Below are 19,410 nucleotides of genomic sequence, written 5' to 3'. Positions count from 1 at the left end.
ACCCTGGGATCATGACCTGAGCCGAAACCAACAGAGGGGTTGCACAGAACTTAATTTTCTTTCTTTTTTTTTTTTTAAATTTTTTTTCAACGTTTATTTATTTTTGGGACAGAGAGAGACAGAGCATGAACGGGGGAGGGGCAGAGAGAGAGGGAGACACAGAATCGGAAACAGGCTCCAGGCTCTGAGCCATCAGCCCAGAGCCTGACGCGGGGCTCGAACTCACGGACCGCGAGATCGTGACCTGGCTGAAGTCAGACGCTTAACCGACTGCGCCACCCAGGCGCCCCCAGAACTTAATTTTCCAAACAACATAAACTTACCTCTCTAACGTGAAAACATTTAATTGTCATGTCCAAACACATTAAACTTCCCCTTGTTGCTTTGTTTTGTTTTGTTGCACAGAAACGTGAGGAAGAATTCCATACCAGTGTCAGTGCAGGGAATGGGGGGGACAAGCCAGGCAATCAGCCAAAAATGCTGACTCAATTTCTTTTCTTTGGAGAAAATTCAGGTTTTACTGAATAAGGATATTTAGGAGTACATCAAATCTTAATGGGGAAATCTTTAAATCCTCCTCCCCTCCTCCTCCCCTCCCCCTCCTCCCCCCCTCCTCCTCCCCTCCCCCTCCTCCTCCTCCTCCTCCTCCTCCTCCAGCCCATGGGGCCTCCTGCTGAAGAAAATCTCCAGGCTCCACCAAGGATAGCAATCTCAAGAGCAGGGTCCAGGTACCCTGGGGCTGAAGGTTCAACAGGTCACATTTGCTGCTGTGCTCTGAGTAAAGAAATGTATCTTTGCACCCATTTTTCCTTTGGCTGTGCACAGACTTTATGGCCTTTTTTGGTAACGAATCTGCAGAAAAGAGAAGCTGACAGTCAGTACTGAGAACTTATGCCTCTGGAAGAGATGGAAGGGGAGGGTCAGCCACTTGACTGACTTTCTCTGGCCTTGCTGCACCTGTTACACAGTTTCTGTTCCGTCTTCTGGTCCTTCTCTCCCCTTGGCCCTGTTTTCTACTGGAGACCGTGCTTCCAGGCCCACCTCCCCCAGGAAATCATTTCCAACAGCTCTAGTCCGAAGCATGTAACCTGTACCATGCCTCTTAATTCTTTTGTTTTAATGGAAAAGCTTTATTGAGACATAATTCACACACCATGCAATTTACTCCTTAAAGTGCATAATTTAGGAGCACCTGGGTGGCTCAGTCGGTTAAGTTCTCGACTTCGGCTCAGGTCATGATCTCGCGGTTTGTGAGTTTGAGCCCTGCGTCGGGCTCTGTGCTGACAGCTCAGAGCCTGGAGCCTGCTTCAGATTCTGTGTCTCCCTTGCTCTCTCTCTCAAAAGTAAAATAAAACATTAAAAAAACTAAAAATAAAGCATATAATTGTAATTCACTGCTTTTTAGTAGATCCACGGATGATGCAAACATTCCTACCACCCAGTTTAGAATCTTTGCCTCAACCTCCCAAAGGGAAACTCATATGCATCATGCTGCTTAATTCTTCTTCTCCTTTTTTTTTTTGTCGTTATTTTTAATTTGTGGAATTATAGCACATGAAATCTTTAAGCAAAAACAGGCGATAAAAGCCTGTCATGCTGTTTAATTCTTAACCACATTATCCTGGGCTGTTTGCCGTGGCCGCTTATATGGGATTCCTGCACTCTCACGATGCTGTGCACTCATGGAGAGTGGGGGGTTGTGGTTGATATCCCTGAATGTCCTCCAGCCTTCTGTCCCCTGAGACCACTCCTGAGGGTGATGAGAACCTAGGTCCGGGGCACTTTAGCCTGGAACAACTTGCAGGGTGCAGTAGTATTTACGGGGCTCTCAGGCAGGTCCCAGCACAGGCAGGGAAAAACAGCCCAAAGTGGGGAGGGGTGAATAAGGGAGAGGCAGAGTTTTGTGAACGTTTGAAAGCATAGCTGGGAATGTCTCTGACATCACTCCCATTGAAAGAAATATAGGCCAGCCTTAGGGACTGGTTGACCGGTGGCAGACTGTGGCAGAAGTGATGGTGTGTGACCTCACAGACAAAGTCATAGAAGGTTATGGAGTTTCTGCCAGGTTCATGGGGGCACTTATGCTGGAGCTTAGAACCACCTTGTTTTTTTTTTTTTCTTTTTTTCTTTCTAGTTTTTATTTAGTTTTGAGAGAGACAGAGACAGAGACAGAGAGACAGAGACAGAGCCTGAGTGGGAGAGGGGCAGAGAGAGGGAGACACAGAATCTGAAGCAGGCTCCAGGCTCTGAGCTATCAGCACAGAGCTCAATGTGGGGCTCAGACTCACAAACCATGAGATCATGACCTGAGCCAAAGTTGGACACAACTGACTGAGCCACCCAGGTGCCCCCCTCTTTTTTTAAAAATTATTTTTTATTAATTTTATTTATTTATTTTGGAGAGAGTGACAAGAGACAGAGGAGTGAGCAGGGAAGGGGCGGGGGGGGAGGCGGGAGAGAGAGAGAGAGAGAGAGAGAGAGAGAGAGAGAGAGAGAATCCCAAGCAGGCTCCACACTGTCAGCACAGAACCCGATGCAAGGCTCCAACTCACAAACTGTGAGATCATGACCTGAGCCGAAACCAAGAGTCAGACGCTTAACCAACTGAGCCACCCAGGTGCCCCTGTTCTCTCTTTTATACCCAGCACTTAGCACATTGCCTGGCACATAGTTTGAAAGTTAGGAAACCAAGGCTAAGGGTCACACTTGTTAGTGGCAGAGGCAGGGTGATGACCTAAGTTACCAGGTTCCCATCCTGAGCTCATCCTGACACTGTGGGGGTGTGCCCAGCACCCATGCAATCACATGGCCAGTAGGAACCCTGAAAGCCCAGACAAGAAATACTCACATCACAGCCCGCTGGGAGCAGCTGTTCCTGGTGAATTTATAGGCATGCACCCACTTCCAAGGAAGGATCTTGTGGCTATATTGGAAGCAGCAGAACTTGGCCACATTGCTGCCACCTAAAAAACAGGGAAAGGAAGGAGCCTGGAGGTGGCCCTTTGCTTCTCCTCCCAGCCTGCCTGAGAAGGGAGTGGGACAGCTCCATACGTGTGGCAACTCCGAGATGGACACTCAGGATGAAGATCAGGAGAACAAGAAAGCCAACAGGAAGGCTCTTCATGGTGCCACAAGCGGGGCCCTTCAGAGTGTCCTCCCAAGTTCCTCCTGACTCCACTGGAGTCCGTTTTATAGGGTTGAGTCGTCCCTGAAGAGAATTCCAGAGAATTTTGTGGTTGAGGCAAAAACAGCTCTTTTGACCCTATCACGTAAGAACAACCTGTTACCCAAGGAAGAAGACTGGAAAGAAAGGGAAAGTCTTCTGAGGGAAGGGGAGGAGCCAGCACCCCACTGGGAGTTTCTGCCTGCCTCTCCCATCCCCTGCTTTTGTCTGAATCAATGCTGTCCTGTTTGAAGAGCAAAGGCAGAGGGAATGAAATAATAATTCTTGAGAACTGACTTAAATCACCTTAGGACACAATTGATGTTGTTCTGGATTGATTTCTAGCTCTTGACCCTAGCTTTCTTTGCTTCCTAAACACTGCTTATCTCTTGGTGAAGTACAGACAGTCTCAGGACAGGAGCACAGAGCAGCCCAGCCATGATAATGAATGCTGAAGAACAATGCTCGGGCGTGTGCCCGTCCTGTCTTCTCAGTGCCACACATCACCTGACACACAGGGTCAGAGCTGCTTGGGGGCACTTCAAGCTATCTCTTCAGGGTTAGAGAGCTCCAAACCAGACAGGACATCACAATTGCCTGGACCCTGAACACACACACACACACACACACACACACACACACACAACTATATTCCCTGTTCCTGCTTTGTACCTCCTGGATCAGGCTTTTTGGGAGGGGTATCCAGGAATCTATATATTAGCCAGATTTGGCCAAAATGGGGAAAGTGAATTCTAGAATGGGGCAGTGAATTTCCCCAGGAGAGTCTGGGGGGGGGGCAGGTAGAGAGGGACTTTCACATCTGTATTTCATAACACTGTGTTCAGTCATATCCACCCCCGTCCTCCAGATGATGCCCCCTAGGGCTTTAACATTTTCAGTTTAAGGTAAAAGAAAAAAATCCACTAGCCATCTAGAACCATAGAATTTTTCAGAGCTGCCTGAGACCCTTTAAAACAACACCCACCCCCAAGCACCCACCCAAGTCATCCAGACTGTTTTGACTACGGTTCTGACTCACTGCTGACCTTGTCACAAGCTAAGACAGCTCAGACTTTGACAAAGTCTTTTTAGGTTCTTTTTAAAATTTGGCTGAAATCTGGGGCGTCTGGGCGGCTCAGTTGGCTGAGCGTCCGACTTTTCATTTTGGCTCAGGCCATGATCCCAGGGTTGTGGGATTGAGCCCCACTACGGGCTCTGCACTGAGCTTGGAGCATGCTTGGGATTCTCTCTCTTTCCTTCTGCCCCTCTCCTCTTCACACACACACACACACACACACACACACTCTCTCTCTCTCTCTAAAAAAAAAAAAAATTTGGCTGAAATCTATATTTTCATTGCTTCCACCAATTCACCAGATCTGTTTTAAAATGCCTAATTTCTCTTAGCTTCTGTTAGAAGATGAAGAAATTGAGGTTTTGGCCGATTTGAAGACCATTGTTTTAGTTTGGGTTCCCCTCAAACAGGAGAGGAGACGAGGACCCCAGTGCAAGCAATTCGTGATCCCAGAAGACACCAGTCGAGGAGAGGGGACGGGAGGTGGGGGACAGGAGGACACCAACACGGAGGCGGGTGATCACGCAGGTTACTGCCAGGAGCAGCCACGGCGTGGGGGTGGCTCTGAGGGGCTCGGGGCACCGGTGCAGAACAAGCCTGAGTTGGCCCGACTGTGGGGTGAAGAAGTGGGGATACTAACTCTCCACCTCTCTGCTTGTCAGTGACTGAAGGCTGCACCCCATCATCCCTGTCTTGTCCTAGGAGCGGGCCAAGCGTGCTTGGGATCAGGGGAAAGGCTCTGAGGCCGGGGCAGGTGTCCTCAATAAGCAGCCTTTGGCTCACAGAAGTGAACGATAAGGGGATATGCATGGGGCCCCAATAGCACCTGCTACAATCATCATGTTTGTCCCCGAAAGTTCTCTTTTTCAGGCTGAGCCCCCCACCCCCACCCCCATGCCTTCAATTTGCCCCGCAAATTGGCCACCTTCCTACTGGCCACCTTCACGCCCCAGTTTCTGCTCCAGCAGCTATACAGTGCGCTGGGCACCCAAAGGTTTCGTAAATGGGACACAATGAACACTAACCACAGCGTTCTCCAATAGCATTGGCTATTGTTAATAGTGCTGCGGGGTACATGTGCCCCTGTGAATCAGCACTCCCATATCCTCTGGATACATTCCTAGTAGGGCTATTGCTAGGTCGCAGGGCAGTTCTGTTTTTAATCTTTTGAGGAACCTCCACATTATTTTCCAGAGCGCCTGCACCAGTTTGCTTTCCCACCAACAGTGAAAGAGGGTTCCTCGCCAGCATCTCTTGTTTCCTGAGTTGTTCATTTCAGCCACTCTGACCAGTGTGAGGTAGTAGTAGCTCAGTGTGGTTTCGATTTGTATTTCCCTGATGATGAGCCACGCTGAGCGTCTATTCATGTGTCCGTTGGCCATCTGGACATCTTCTTTGGAAAAGTGTCTATGCATATTTCAATACCTTGGTGAAGGAGGAGGAAATGATGTGGCAGATAAGTTACTGAATCCTGGATCCTGCTCTCTTGCCCCCATCCTCTTCCCTGTGGTTGAAGCCCATGACCCCTACCCTCCAGCCTGCTAGTCGGCCTTCCCACCCCATGTATGTATGGATATCTCAGAACCCTCAACCCCATATGGCTCCCGAGGTCTGGACTATAATCTGCATTCCCCACTACTCTGGACACTCTCCCAGAATCGGGCCTCTCCTGGCTCACCTCTCTGGGCCCCCCCCCCTTCCTTTTAGCTGATTTGCCTCATTATAGACTGAATTGTGTTCACTAATCCCCAGTGTGACTGTATTTGGAGATAAGAGCTTTATAGAGGTAATTAAGGTTGGTGGCTCAGTCGGCTGAGTGTCCGACTTCGGCTCAGGTCATGATCTCATGGTTTGTGGGTTCAAGCCCACGTTGGGCTCTGTGCTGATGGCTCAGAACCTGGAACTTGCTTAGGATCCTGTGTCTCCGCCTCTCTCTGCCCCTTCCCCACTTGCAGTTTCTTCTCTCTCAAGAATAAAGAAACATTAAAAAAAAAAAAAAAAGAGGTAATTAAGGTCAAGGGTGGGGCCCTAATCTGATAGGACTGGAATCCTTAGAAGAGGTGGAAGAGACATCAAGAATGTGTGCACAGGGGCGCCTGGGTGGCGCAGTCGGTTAAGCGTCCGACTTCAGCCAGGTCACGATCTCGCAGTCCGTGAGTTCGAGCCCCGCGTCGGGCTCTGGGCTGATGGCTCAGAGCCTGGAGCCTGTTTCTGATTCTGTGTCTCCCTCTCTCTCTGCCCCTCCCCCGTTCATGCTCTGTCTCTCTCTGTCCCAAAAATAAATAAATGTTGAAAAAAAAAGAAAAAATTAAAAAAAAAAAAAAAGAATGTGTGCACACAGAGCAAAGGCCGTTTGAAGGCACAGTGAAGAGGTGGCCACCGGCACACCCAGGAGAGAGGCCCCAGGAGAAACCAAGTCTGCTAACACCTTGACCTTTGACTTGCAGCCTTCAGGACTCTGCTCCAGAAATAAATATCTGTCATTTATGGCAGCCCGAGCTGACTGGGTTCTCCCAGAAGCAGATCCCTAGGCAAGGATTTGAGCATAAACAAAATATTTTGGAGGATATTTTGCAACGGAATATCCTTCTGCTGGGGGCAGAACACCCCGTTCTGTGTCTGCAAAGACTCCACCCTCCCAGCCTACAACCCATGTCATCTGTTGGGGGAAGCCTTTCCTCCATCGTTCCCAGCCGGATCCCGTGGCCCTCCTCCAGCTCCACATTATACAGAGCTGAATTGCAGATGGCACTCTCCACACACATCAGCTTACCCGTCCGCCTTCCTTCTTGGACGGTGAGCTCTTCCCTTTCATTTCTTCACTGACTCATTCGTGCAACAAATGATTTTGTTGTTGTTGTTCTCCACACTGTGTGAGATGCTGAGATCCAGAGATAAACAAGACAGATGTGGTCTCTGCTGTGGACGTTCTCGTGGAGGGAATAGACATCGAGCAGAAAACAATTACCCAATACCTTATCAATTACCCCTGGGGCATGTACTTTGATGCAGAAGCTTAGGGAGCTTCAGAAATGTACATCGAGGGAATCTGAAGGAGGCTAGGGTGTCAGAAGAGTCTTCCATTAAAGAAAGTGATCTTTGCATTTAGCCTTGAAGGACAACGTACTGGTTATTCCCCATTTGTACCCTCATCCTGCCCCTGCAATTCATCATCAAGGAACTGGGAAGAAGGCTTCTTGTTGGTTTTCATAAGCCTTCAGCACAGAGTCTGGAATCCATTTATGTCACACACGTTTGCTGGGTTCTCACCAGGCACCCAGGCACTGCCGCAGGCCCTGGGAGTACACGGTGGACAAGACCAGAGTTGAGTGAATGGAAATGGATCCTCTGTCTACTGTCCCCAGGGAGATCTGGACATCGAGGAGAGAGCAGAAGGGGGCCCAGTGTGTTAGGAGGGTTTCCCCAGAGCTGGGCAGCCCCCGCAAGAGGTAGGCTCCATCCTAGTTTGGGTCTGATAGAAGCAGGGTGGAGTCCAGCCAAGAAAAACATATTCCCTGGCGTCAGAAAAGACAAACCTTTTTCCCATTTGCATGTTCCCAGTTACTCCACTTAATCCCCAAAGCAGTCCTGTGAAGGAGGTTTTAGTGGGCCAACCATCTCCCGCCAAGGAAACCGAGGTTCCAAGAGGGGAGAGAATTTGTTCAAGGTCACACAGCTCTCAGGCAGCAGAGCCAAGGTTCAAAGCCAGGTGTGTCTCAAGTGTGTGCCCTCTCCTGCCTCTTGAGCGTCCCCTGTCCCCTGCCCCCCTCCCCTGAGAAAGGGCCTCAAGGTTAGCTTGCTCCGGGTTCTGTCCTGCAGTTAAGTGAGGATATCAAAGGAAAGGGCAAATAATGACAGGTACAGATAAGGTGTTGCACCTGTTCGGGCTGCAAGAGCTGATAAAGTTTCAAAGAGCTGACACAGAAAGGGAGGTGCACTCAGTCCCAGGATTCACAATGTCCAGAACATAAAAACCAACCACTCGTTGCTTGGGAGAATACAGCTCTTCCCGATTCCGAGTCCCATGAGAAGTTTCTCCTGGTAATCCCTGGAAAGCGTCACCCGGCACTATTGTGACCGCGCCATACCCACGGCGTCCTGGCAAGAAGCGCCCGTTCCATAGGGCTTGTCACTGCTCAGAAGTTGGAACGCCCGAAGGATGGTGACGTTTCTAGGGAAAGCCAGTAACAGGGTATCTTTTCCTGGAATCAGAAAACGCAGAGGCCAAAAAGCGACTGCTTGAAACTGACCAAGGAGCAGCAGGATGACCGCAGATGGGATTGGGTGGGAGCCAAGGAAGAGAGGGAGTTGGGAGTGTGGTGGGTGGGCTGAGCGTTCAAGGGGTCCTCTTGCTGTCTGGTTTGGGCCGAGCACTCGAGGCCTGTGAGTCCACCCCACAGCTTCAGGGGGAAGAAATCTTTAAGTGTCCTGAAGGTGTTTTCTGGAAACTGACAGAGCTAGAATTCTGGGAAGTTAGATAACTCTTAATAGAGATTCAATCCAGAGAAACAAGGCCGTGGAATTCTGCAGAACAAATAGAGTTGCAAGATCTCAAAGAGGATTCAAGTACGTCTGATGGCAAAACATCTCCCTCGGCCAGATGAGCCTCTCCAGGCAGGTCTGCTTCCAAAATGGAAACAGGGATGGGGAAGAAGAGAAGCTGTCTCTCTGGAAGAACTGACCTGCTCGGGGGGACAGCCGAGCAGGGGCTGCCATCATCACATGGCTGTCCAGAAGCACTGCCCTCTCAGCAGATGGATGGAGCCTTGCTGAGCCCAGTAGGTAGGCTGGCTTTTTGGGGAGAGAAGAAAAATCAGGCGGGGCGGGGGGGGGGGGTGGTGCAGGGGGCGGACAGAGGGAAAGGGTGAAGCTTGAAAAGTTCAAAGGCTTTGAACAAATACGAGACTTTATGATGTCGCCACCTTTATTTTACCGCTGCAGCCGCCATCTGAAAGCAGAAGCCGAGACCATAGAACATTGTGTTCGTGTCAGGGGTACAACATAATGACCGGACACGTATATGTTGTGAAATGGTCACCGCAATAAGTTAACATCTGTCCCCACACACAGTTACAACTTTTTCATGCAGGAAGAACTTTTAAGACCTACTCCCTTAGTGACTTTCACGTACACAACACGGTGTTGTTAACTCTAGTTCTGGTGCTACGTGGGACGCCCCCAGGACTTACTCATCTTCTACCCGGAGCTGGTACCTTTTGACCCTGCTATGCGCATTTCACACCCCACCCCACCCGCCTCTGGCAACCACCAATCTGTTCTCTGTATCTGTGAGTCCGTTTATAAAAAAAAAAAACAAAAAAAAAAAGATTCCACGTATAAATGAGATCATACGGTATTTGTCTTTTCTTGTTTAGTTGACTCCGCTTTGCATAATGCCCTCAAGGTCCGCCCCTGTTAATGGCAGGACTGTTTATGGCTGAATTATTTTCCACTGCATATATATACATCACCTTTTCCTTATCCATGCATCCGCCGATAGACACTTAGGTTGCTTCCATATCTTGGACTTTGTAAATTATGCTGCAGTGAACATGAGGGCACACATATCTTTTCAATTGGGTATTTTCCTTGGGAATGCAAGCTGGTGCAGCCACTCTGGAAAACAGTATGGAGGTTCCTCGAAAAACTAAAAATAGAACTACCCTACGACCCAGCAATTGCACTACTAGGCATTTATCCACGGGATACAGGTGCGCTGTTTCGAAGGGACACATGCACCCCCATGTTTATAGCAGCACTATCGACAATAGCCAAAGTATGGAAAGAGCCCAAATGTCCATCGATGGATGAGTGGATAAAGAAGATGTGGTCTATATACACAATGGGGTATTACTCGGCAATCAAAAAGAATGAAATCTTGCCATTTGCAACTACGTGGATGGAACTGGAGGATATTATGCTAAGTGAAATTAGTCAGAGAAAGACAAAAATCATATGACTTCACTCACATGAGGGCTTTAAGAGACAAAACAGATGAACATAAGGGAAGGGAAACAAAAATAATATAAAAACAGAGGGGACAAAACAGAAGAGACTCATAAATATGGAGAACAAACTGAGGGTTGCTGGAGGGGTTGTGGGAGGGGGATGGGCTAAATGGGGAAGGGACACTAAGGAATCTACTCCTGAAATCATTGTTGCACTAGATGCTAACTAATTTGGATGTAAATTTTAAAAAAGAAAAAAGAAAGTTAAAAAAAAAGAAACAAATGGATAGTTTTCGTGCGTGAAGTGCCTCAGAGTGAGGTAAATCCCTATACGGTAAAATTACTGTTGTAGTTGGGGCGCCTGGGTGGCGCAGTCGGTTGAGCGTCTGACTTCAGCCAGGTCACGATCTCGCGCTCTGCGAGTTTGAGCCCCGAGTCGGGCTCTGGGCTGATGGCTCAGAGCCTGGAGCCTGTTTCCTACTCTGTGTCTCCCTCTCTCTCTGCCCCTCGCCCACTCATGCTCTGTCTCTCTCTGTCCCAAAAATAAATAAACGTTGAGAAAAAAAATTAAAAAAAAGTTACTGTTGTAGTCATTGTATATTATCTGATGTGTCAAATATTTTATTTTTTGCCAATAGGAGACATATACTGATTTTATTGCTAGACTAGAAGTTTAGAAAAGAAGTTGGAACTATTTTCACAACATGAAGACCTTTTTAATAAATGGAAAACAGGCAAAACGAAATTTTCGTTTTGATTGTTATTCCAATGTAAACATTTTCTATCAACAACTAATTTTCTATATGTGTATGTAGTATCTATGCCCTGTTTTGACATTCTATTCTTATTATAATAAAATAATATATATATATTAAAAATTTGAGATCGAATCTGATAAAATGTTTATTTGAGAGTTAATGAAAACAAAAAGTTAGTATTTTCCTTTCCTTTGGAGAAATACCCAGGAGCGGAATTGCTGAATTAATAGTTCCATTGCTATTCTTTGAGGTACCTCATACTGTTTTCCACCGTGGCTGCACCAATTTGGGCAACTGAAAAAAAATATTTTTAATGTTTATTTTTGAGAGAGAGAGGGAGAGCGACAGAGTGTGAGCAGGGGAAGTGCAGAAAGAGAGGGAGACACAGAATCCGAAGCAGGCTCCAGGCTCCGAGCCGTCAGCGCAGAGCCTGATGTGGGGCTGGAATCCACAAACTGTGAGATCATGACCTGAGCTGAAGTCAGTTGCTTAACCCACTGAGCCACCCAGGCACCCCTCCTCTTATTTTGTTTTTTTGATGTTTTTACATTTATCTTTGAGACAGAGACAGAGCATGAGCAGGAGAGGGGCAGAGAGAGAGGGAGACACAGAATCCGAAGCAGGCTCCAGGCTCTGAGCTGTCAGCACAGAACCCAACACAGGGCTCGAACTCACGGATCGTGAGATCGTGACCTGAGCTGAAGTCGGATGCCCAACTGACTGAGCCACCCGGGTGCCCCTGGGAAACTTTTTAAAAGATTGCAGATTTGGAGCACCTGGGTGGCTCAGTCAATTGAGCGTCTGACTCTTGATTTCAGCCCAGGTCATAATTCATGGTTTCTGGGATCGAGCCCCATGTTGGGCTCTAGGCCGGCAGCATGAGACCTGCTTGGGATTCTCTCTCTCTCTCTCTCTCTCTCTCTCTCAAAATAAAGAAATAAACATTGAAGAAAAAAGGTTGCAGATTTCTGGGTCTCATTCTGGCAGGGTCTGAGTCACCACATAGGGGGTAGGGCCCAGGAATATGTATTTAAAGCTTCACAGATGATTCTGAAGCCCAGCCAGGATTGTGAGCGGCTGTTCCGTGTCTTTCATTTTTTCTCACTTGGCCTCAAGGCCTCACGTGCTCTCTTCCTCTTCCGCTCTTGGGTTTCAATAATACCTTTTGACATACCAGCTGCGTGCTTATGAAAGAACTTTTAATTCACTTTTTAAACAAATTTTTTTTAAATGTTTATTTTTTTTTTAATTTTTTTTTCAACGTTTATTTATTTTTGGGACAGGGAGAGACAGAGCATGAACGGGGGAGGGGCAGAGAGAGAGGGAGACACAGAATCGGAAACAGGCTCCAGGCTCCGAGCCATCAGCCCAGAGCCCGACGCGGGGCTCGAACTCACGGACTGTGAGATCGTGACCTGGCTGAAGTCGGATGCTTAACCGACTGCGCCACCCAGGCGCCCCTTAAATGTTTATTTTTGAGAGAAAGAGAGAGCACGAGCTGGGGAGGGGCAGAGAGAGAGAGAGAGGGAGACATAGAATCGGAAGCAGGCTCCAGGCCCTGAGCTGTCAGCACAGAGCCCGATGCGGGGCTCGAACCCGTGAACCAAGAGACCGTGACCTGAGCTGAAGTCGGACACTTAACCGACTAAGCCACCCAGGTGCCCCCGAGAACTTTTAATTCACTTTTAAAGAGTCCTCTGACAGGTTTTGCTGGAGGTGGAGAGCTCTCCCAAACACAGGTCAACTTTGCCCTAACATGGCCACAAACTGAACCCAGTCCCTCCCTGACCAGCCCCTGGCACGCCGTCCATCTCCAGAAGATGTCCTTCCCAAGGGAGCCTGAGAAAGAGTGTGGGTGACTCAGTGCATGTGTCATTGTGCTGGTGGCCTGTTCAGAAGTAGGATAGGAGGGTGTCACCTCACCGTACGCAGAGCGGCCATCCAGGTCCATGGCTCACATTCTAGAGCAAGGCCAAAGGCAGAGCAGGGCATCTGGTGGACAGTTCCCATGCTCCCCACCGGTGCCTTCTTTCTCCAGACACATTTAAAGGCCACCAGAGAAATGAGACAGGAGGGAGCAGGGGCACAGAGCCTGCCGGAATGGACACAGAAGCGTCAGCCGGGGGTGAAGGGGGTTAAGAGGTACAAACTTGCGGTTACAAAGTAAATAAGTCCTGAGGATGTAACACACAGCCCAGGGAATATAATCAATAATACATTTTTTGAATACTTATTTTGAGGGGGGGAGGGGCAGAGACAGAGGGGAACAGAGAATCTGAACCAGGCTCCTCACTGTCAGTGCAGAGCCCTACGCAGGGCTCAAACGCATGAAGTACGAGATCATGACGGGAGTCGAAGTCGGGTGCTTAAACGCTGAGCCACCTGGGCGCCCCTACAGTCAGCAATACTGTCATACCTTGTATGGTGACAGATAGTAACTACACTTACTGTGGGGACCATATCGAAGTGTAGAAACATATCATATCACTCTGATGTACACCTGAAACTAACAGTATATTATTGAATGTCATTTACGTTTCAGTTAAAGAAAAGAAACCGTCAGCCAGATGCCCTGGCCCCTGCAAGACCAGCTTCAGCTTCTCCGCCTCCCAGCTGGGCTGGGTCATGCCCTCAGCTAACATTTATTGAGCCTCTACTATGTGCCAAGCACTGAGCTAAGTGCTTCCTGTGCATTAATGCCTTATTTAGTCCTCACCATCAACTCATCAAATAGATAGTTCTATTATGCCCATTTTATAGATGTGGGAAGTGAGGCCAGACTACACGCCTACCTTGTGGAAATTAACAAAGACCACCCAGATGAAGATAAACACGTTATTCATTCAGAGCTTGCTACAGTGAGTCAGCTGCTCTCACCGGTGTCTGCAGAGACTCAAAGGCAGGCCAGGGAACGGTGGGGGGGTGGGGTGGGGGGCTCAGAGTGGACAAACGGGGAGGCACAGGGGTGCTTCGGTGGAAGGTGGTTGGCCTGGAGAAGCGAACAGCTTCTGTGATTGACTTGGGAATATATAGCAGGCTCCCTCTGGCTGGTCCTGAGTTGGAAAAGGGCTGGGGGGTGGGGTGGGACTAGGAAGCTGGCAGTCTCTGACCCAGTTGTGATGGTTCCGGGCCAGTTGCTGCAGAGCCCGTGGGTCAGACTTCTGTTGTCGTCTATGGCCTGGCCCCTGTCCCTCGCCTTCCTGTCTCCCTTCCCTGAATGCTCCAGCTTTCATCCATCCCCAGAAATAACACTCTTCTTGCCGAGGGAAACCTCAGTCACATTCAGATGCCAACCTCGTGCTGAGGATGTCTGCAGGATCCCCTCAACGCACACCCATAACGTCCCTCGTTTGTACTGTTAGCGTTACTCTTTATTCTGCTTTGTGGTCGAGTTGCAAGAACCTCAACAGCAGCTGCACCCAGAATGCCTCCCGCCTTCTCACACCTTCTGTGACTCTCCACGCCCGAAGGCTTGTTTGCAACCGAGGGAGGTTGCTCTTCTCCCACCTGCAGAAAGAGCACCCCTGCGCACAGCTGGCAATGACTGACGCAGCAGGGCTGTGATGACGGGTGGGTCTCACCCCCTTCCCAGCTCTGACTGAGCTCTGCCTGGTGACCCTCCGTTCCTGGCCACCTTCCTTGCCTTGTGTTGTCTTGTGTTGCCTCCCCATTCTCTCGAGGTTACTCCCTGTACCTCCCATACATAATCATTGCACTTGGATCTTTGTTTCAGGGTCTGATTCTGGGAAAAACCCAAGGTTTAAAAGGGCTTATTATTCCCATTTTACAGCGGAGGAAAACTGAGGCACAGAGACCGTGACATGTTTCAAGGTCATGCAGCTTACAAAGTAGGATTGGTACTAAACCCACACTGCTCTTGATTTGTGAGTGTGTGTGAGTGTGAGTGTGTGTGTGTGTGAGTGTGTATTATTTTTCTCCCTAATTCTCTGAAGCCAGAGCCCCTCTTTGTCATTTTACAGCCTTGTCATGCCTGCAACAGTTCCTTGTGCAATGATGTGTTCTGTTGAAATTTTTAAAAAATCTAATAGAATCCTGCTGTGCGTGAATGTTTTTACAAAGTTCGTGACAGGACTCCCAGGAACAGGCTAAGACCACTCCTGGGATGCCCGGGGCTCAGGCTGTCTTTATCCCCTCCGATGGGCAACTCCGGATCATCTCTGGGGCACACATTCCCATTGTTCAGACCCCAACCCTGTGCCCACAGGAAGAGAGCAGGCAAGACACAATTACCTGAGAAGGGGAAATCACATTTTATTTGAATTGTTATTTGAGAAGAGCAATTGTGTCTACACTTTTGACATACAAATCACACAATATCTCATACATGGGTGGGGGGGACACCCTGGAATCCTTCTCCTACCAGAGCCCCGACTCCATCCTCACCTTCCAAAAATGTAGAGAAAGAACCGGCCTTAAAGGCAGAGCAGGTCTTTGTCCCCAGAGAAGCACAGGGCAAGCCATTCCATAAAGCGGAACGCCTCCCCCAAACCCTTTCTTCCCAAAGGAATTTAACAACCCAGGCTGGCCCCTCATCCTCACCCTCCAGGTCCATTTCATCACAAAAACCAAAGAGTCCCTGAAAACGTCATTAATTACATCCCATGAGCTGTGTGCGAGGAAGGCCGGGGATCTGGCAATGCGCGCAGCAAAGGAGCCCTAGGTTTTGTTGGGTTTTTATTCACCCGGGATTCTGGAAGTGGGGCAGGCTCAGGGCTTCTGTAGAGTGATGAAGAGCCACAGCTGTTGACAGGTCACCCGTACCCAGACAGACAGACAGATCCCACTGCAAGACCCAAGGACCCAAGAAGCCAGCTCTAGGCTAAGCTTTGAGACACAAGCAGTGCCTGTCTGTAGGTGGGGCCCGATGCACCTGGGCTCTGGGTACCTGGAAGGCAGGGAAGGGCCAGCATAAGCTCCGGAGGAGGGCGGACGGCTGCCACCATCTTCCTTCCAGAACCTTCTCCACCAGCTCAGGGAAGGCAAGGGGCCCAGGGTGCATGAGCTCTCCCCCTCTCATCACTGGCGCACAGGCCCCAAGCTGAGGGCCGGGCGGTGGTTAGATGGCAGTGCTACTGGCAGGGGACCTCTGCGGGAGGGCTTTGACACGCGTCGCCCTGAGCCCCGTGGCCGCCTTCTTCCGCTTGGCGTCCAGGTTCTTCACGTACGTCTGGACCCAGTGCTGCTCAGGGTCGCCACAGAACTTCTGGCCCTTCCGGGTGGTGAAGCTGCAGGAAGGGTGACAGGGCACACTTGAGACCTGGCCATGACCTTGGACCTCTTGACTTGATGAGGACGTGGGTGTGGAGGCCCACAGAGGGCAAGCTGCCGCCCGGGGCCCCCCTAGCAGTTCCTGACATGGCGTCTTCTCTCTGGGTGTCAGCATCTCTTTGCATCACCTGTTCTCAAGCTCCCTGTCAGATGGGGGGAGGCCCAGCCCTGCCTTTAGTTGATGTTGGATCTGAAGAGAGAGACACAATGTCCACCCGCAGGGAGGAGAGGAAAGGAAAAAATGCACTGAAAACCTCCAGGGAGTGGCGCCTGGGTGGCTCAGTCGGTTGAGCATCCGACTTCGGCTCAGGTCATGATCTCTCGGTTCGTGAGTTTGAGCCCCACAGAGGGATGATCCTCTGTCCCCGTCTCTCTGCTCCTCCCCCACTTGTACTCTCTCTTTGTCTCTCTCAAAGTAAATAAATAAACTTGAAAGGAAGAAAGAAAGAAAGAAAGAAAGAAAGAAAGAAAGAAAGAAAGAAAGAAAGAAAGAAAAAGAAAGGAAGAAAACCTCCAGGGGAAAAAGGCAGATGCCTCCAGTAAGTTCACACTCGCTACCTTGGGTGGGGGGTAGCTAGGAAGTGATTTGGAGTCCTAGTGACCTTGGGCAGGTCACCTTCCTGGGCCTCAGCTGTTCTCTGTAAAACAGGAATAATTATATCTGCTTCACAGAGTGGTCGAGAGGGTTAGTTAAGGTAATGGGATATGCCCCCAAATAGTGCCTAGTATATGTATATATTTATATATATCTGGTGCTCAAGAAATGATTGTTGTCTCAGAGTCCTCTTCCTAATCTCTTGGGGGAGAAAGCTGAGGCTCAGGGAGGTGAGGTGGCTTCCCCAGGATCAGAGAGCCAGGCCCTCCCAACTTTACTCCCCAGTGACCCTGAATGGACGGTCATCTCCCCTGCCCCTCTCGCGCCGGGGGTCCGGGAGAGGAGGTTACTTACATCACTCCTGCCTTGGGGCAGAGGCTCCCACTGGACAGCTGGTAGCTAACCACTCGGCTCTCTGGAACTTTCTTGGAAATGAAGGACATACAGCAGGAAGAGGGGATGGTCACAGAGCCTAGAGGACGGGAGAGAGAAGAGCCCGGGCTGCCTGAGACTCTGGGCTGCCGAGCCCGAGCCCAACACCTCCCAGCTCTGGGGCCACTGCTCCTCAACATTCCGCTCCAGACCCAGCCCAGTCAGTCCTCCACCCTCCACTGTGCTGTCCCAGCCGCACTGTCCTGCCTGACAGCCCCGGGCTGAGGCTGGAGCTCTTACCTGCAGGGGCAATGCGGTGGGCACACAGGGCCAGCAGCAGGAGGCTGGCCACCATGGTTGCAAGGCCTGCCATGTGTGGGAGAGGGAGTTCAGGACCTAAAGCTGGGGTGCAGGAGGAGAGGGCCACGTTCCTTTCAGATCACCTTGACCTCCCTCTGCCTTTTATAAGGGCAGCTGGGAGGAAACACCCACTGATAGAGCCTCCCCTCACCCCTTCCAGGCTTCCCTGAAAGTCCTCAAGGCCCACGAATCCTGCCAAGGGGAAGTTCTTGTGTAGCTGAGTCAGGCGTTATTTGGCGTATTCTAAGAAAGGGCTGGGGGAGGAGAGGATCACCCAATCTAAGTGGAGTGCAGAAGTTTTAGGGGCATAGTTAGAAGGCTGATGAGGTTGGGGTGCTAGCTGTTCATTCCTGTGGGATCCTGGAGAAGTCCCTCACCTTTCTGAGCCTAGTTTCTTCCGTGGAAAATGGGTAAAGCCATCCTATCTCCTCCCACTCATTTACTCATTCGTTCGTTTGCCCACTTGTATTCGGCATGTGCTATGTGCCAGGCGTCCGGTGGGGAGACATTTGCAAGCGTGTGCAATACGCAGTTACAGGTGCTGACCAAGTAGGCCTGGGCAGAGCAGATACTCTCATTGTCCACGTGCCCTTGGAGTCCTTTACCTCGTTCACACACACTGGCTTTGGGTGGCCTTGCATTTCCAGTGCCCAAGCTGCCAAAGCCACCTCACTGGCAGGCTCTAAGAAGGGGGGTAGGACCCAGAAACTTACATCCTCTGGGCAGACCTTGACCAACATCTGTTGGAGGGTTACACACTCCAGATGCGGCATGACCTGCCCCACTTCCTGAGGTCCTGGCGGAGTCAGGCCAGCTTCCCTCTGTGGGGTAGGGCTCTGCTGACCCCCTTCCCTTCCGGATCTGCTTCCCCCTGCATTCCAGAAGTGGGATGTGGTCAGAGTTGGTTTCCCCTAGAGGCCTTGCCTAATGAATTACTTGCCCATGAATCCTCCTTTTAGGGTCTGTTATGAGGACCCCAATCTGAGACAAGGGGTAGGGAACATAGAAGGAACTGGCCATGGCCAGTTCTGCTGGAAGGAAAGTGGGGGGTGCACTTGGAATTGACAGCTGGGCTGAGGTATGGAGAATGGAAGAAAATGGTAACCATGGGTGGGGGGCTTTGTAGATCATGATGAGCAGTTCTGTTCTTAGAGATGGAAGTGACCTTGTTGGACAGAGGGAAGTGTGGCACTCGCTTCAGTCTGCCCCCCATTCCAGGACCCCAGGGTGGGACCCCATATTTAGACTCTTGTCACTGCTGTTTCCATGGCCAACCCCCTTCCCCAATTCTTTCCTTTCCACTTCTCACGGAAACATTCGGCTTTCTCTGGCCATCCAGGGCACCCAGCCACACACTGGTCACTCAGATGATGGCCAGTTGTGAGTCTGTGTCTCCCATGTGCCCATGAACACCAAGATCAATGTCCAATTTCCATACCCACCAATTCCTAAGCAGATCACCTATCCCATGGCCAGTGTTTGCAGAATGAATATACAATGGACCAATTCTGAGTCGCTCTCCACTGAACCAGGGACTCCCACGTGGTCTCTGCCCCGCATGACCGGGGGTCACCATGCACGTGGACAAGTCAGTAGGCAAGTCCTCCGACGGGACCAAGACCAGCAGCACCTGATCTCGCCACTGCCCTTCTTTTTTTTTTTTTTTTAATTTTTTTAACGTTTATTTATTTATTTATTTATTTATTTATTTTTTAATTTTTTTTTTCAACGTTTATTTATTTTTGGGACAGAGAGAGACAGAGCATGAACGGGGGAGGGGCAGAGAGAGAGGGAGACACAGAATCGGAAACAGGCTCCAAGCTCTGAGCCATCAGCCCAGAGCCCGACGT

General features: G+C 49.9%; 2 protein-coding genes across 2 annotated transcripts; both read right to left on the bottom strand.

Annotated features, from left to right (window-relative positions):
* Window positions 1–656: 656 nt before the first annotated feature.
* On the bottom strand, window positions 657–3,364 carry CCL26 (C-C motif chemokine ligand 26). The gene is made up of 3 exons (XM_023246860.2): window positions 3,052–3,364; window positions 2,849–2,963; window positions 657–852 (listed from the first exon to the last, which is right to left on the bottom strand). Exons 1-3 carry the CDS (start codon window positions 3,122–3,124, stop codon window positions 756–758), a joined length of 285 nt encoding a protein of 94 aa, XP_023102628.2. The 5' UTR covers window positions 3,125–3,364; the 3' UTR covers window positions 657–755.
* An 11,832-nt stretch (window positions 3,365–15,196) lies between these two features.
* CCL24 (C-C motif chemokine ligand 24) lies at window positions 15,197–18,028 on the bottom strand. Its single transcript, XM_003998547.5, has 3 exons — window positions 17,501–18,028; window positions 17,183–17,300; window positions 15,197–16,190 (listed from the first exon to the last, which is right to left on the bottom strand). Exons 1-3 carry the CDS (start codon window positions 17,571–17,573, stop codon window positions 16,022–16,024), a joined length of 360 nt encoding a protein of 119 aa, XP_003998596.2. The 5' UTR covers window positions 17,574–18,028; the 3' UTR covers window positions 15,197–16,021.
* Between the last annotated feature and the right edge of the window lie 1,382 nt (window positions 18,029–19,410).

This window comes from Felis catus, chromosome E3 (assembly GCF_018350175.1).
Source record: "Felis catus isolate Fca126 chromosome E3, F.catus_Fca126_mat1.0, whole genome shotgun sequence".
Classification (NCBI taxonomy): Eukaryota; Metazoa; Chordata; class Mammalia; order Carnivora; family Felidae; genus Felis; species Felis catus.
Note: the sequence above shows the minus strand (reverse complement) of the source record. Positions and strands in the feature narration are given on the sequence as shown.

What these genes read in the sequence shown, in the direction of transcription:
- CCL26 (XM_023246860.2), bottom strand. Translation starts at nt 3,124, where the DNA reads ATGAAGAGCCTTCCTGTTGGCTTTCTTGTTCTCCTGATCTTCATCCTG. An exon ending in CCATCTCGGAGTTGCCACAC is followed by an intron (nt 2,964 to 3,051) that starts GTATGGAGCTGT and finishes CCTGTTTTTTAG; the next exon opens with GTGGCAGCAATGTGGCCAAG. An exon ending in TGCTCCCAGCGGGCTGTGAT is followed by an intron (nt 853 to 2,848) that starts GTGAGTATTTCT and finishes TCTTTTCTGCAG; the next exon opens with ATTCGTTACCAAAAAAGGCC.
- CCL24 (XM_003998547.5), bottom strand. Translation starts at nt 17,573, where the DNA reads ATGGCAGGCCTTGCAACCATGGTGGCCAGCCTCCTGCTGCTGGCCCTG. An exon ending in CCACCGCATTGCCCCTGCAG is followed by an intron (nt 17,301 to 17,500) that starts GTAAGAGCTCCA and finishes CCCGTCCTCTAG; the next exon opens with GCTCTGTGACCATCCCCTCT. An exon ending in TGCCCCAAGGCAGGAGTGAT is followed by an intron (nt 16,191 to 17,182) that starts GTAAGTAACCTC and finishes CCCTTCCTGCAG; the next exon opens with CTTCACCACCCGGAAGGGCC.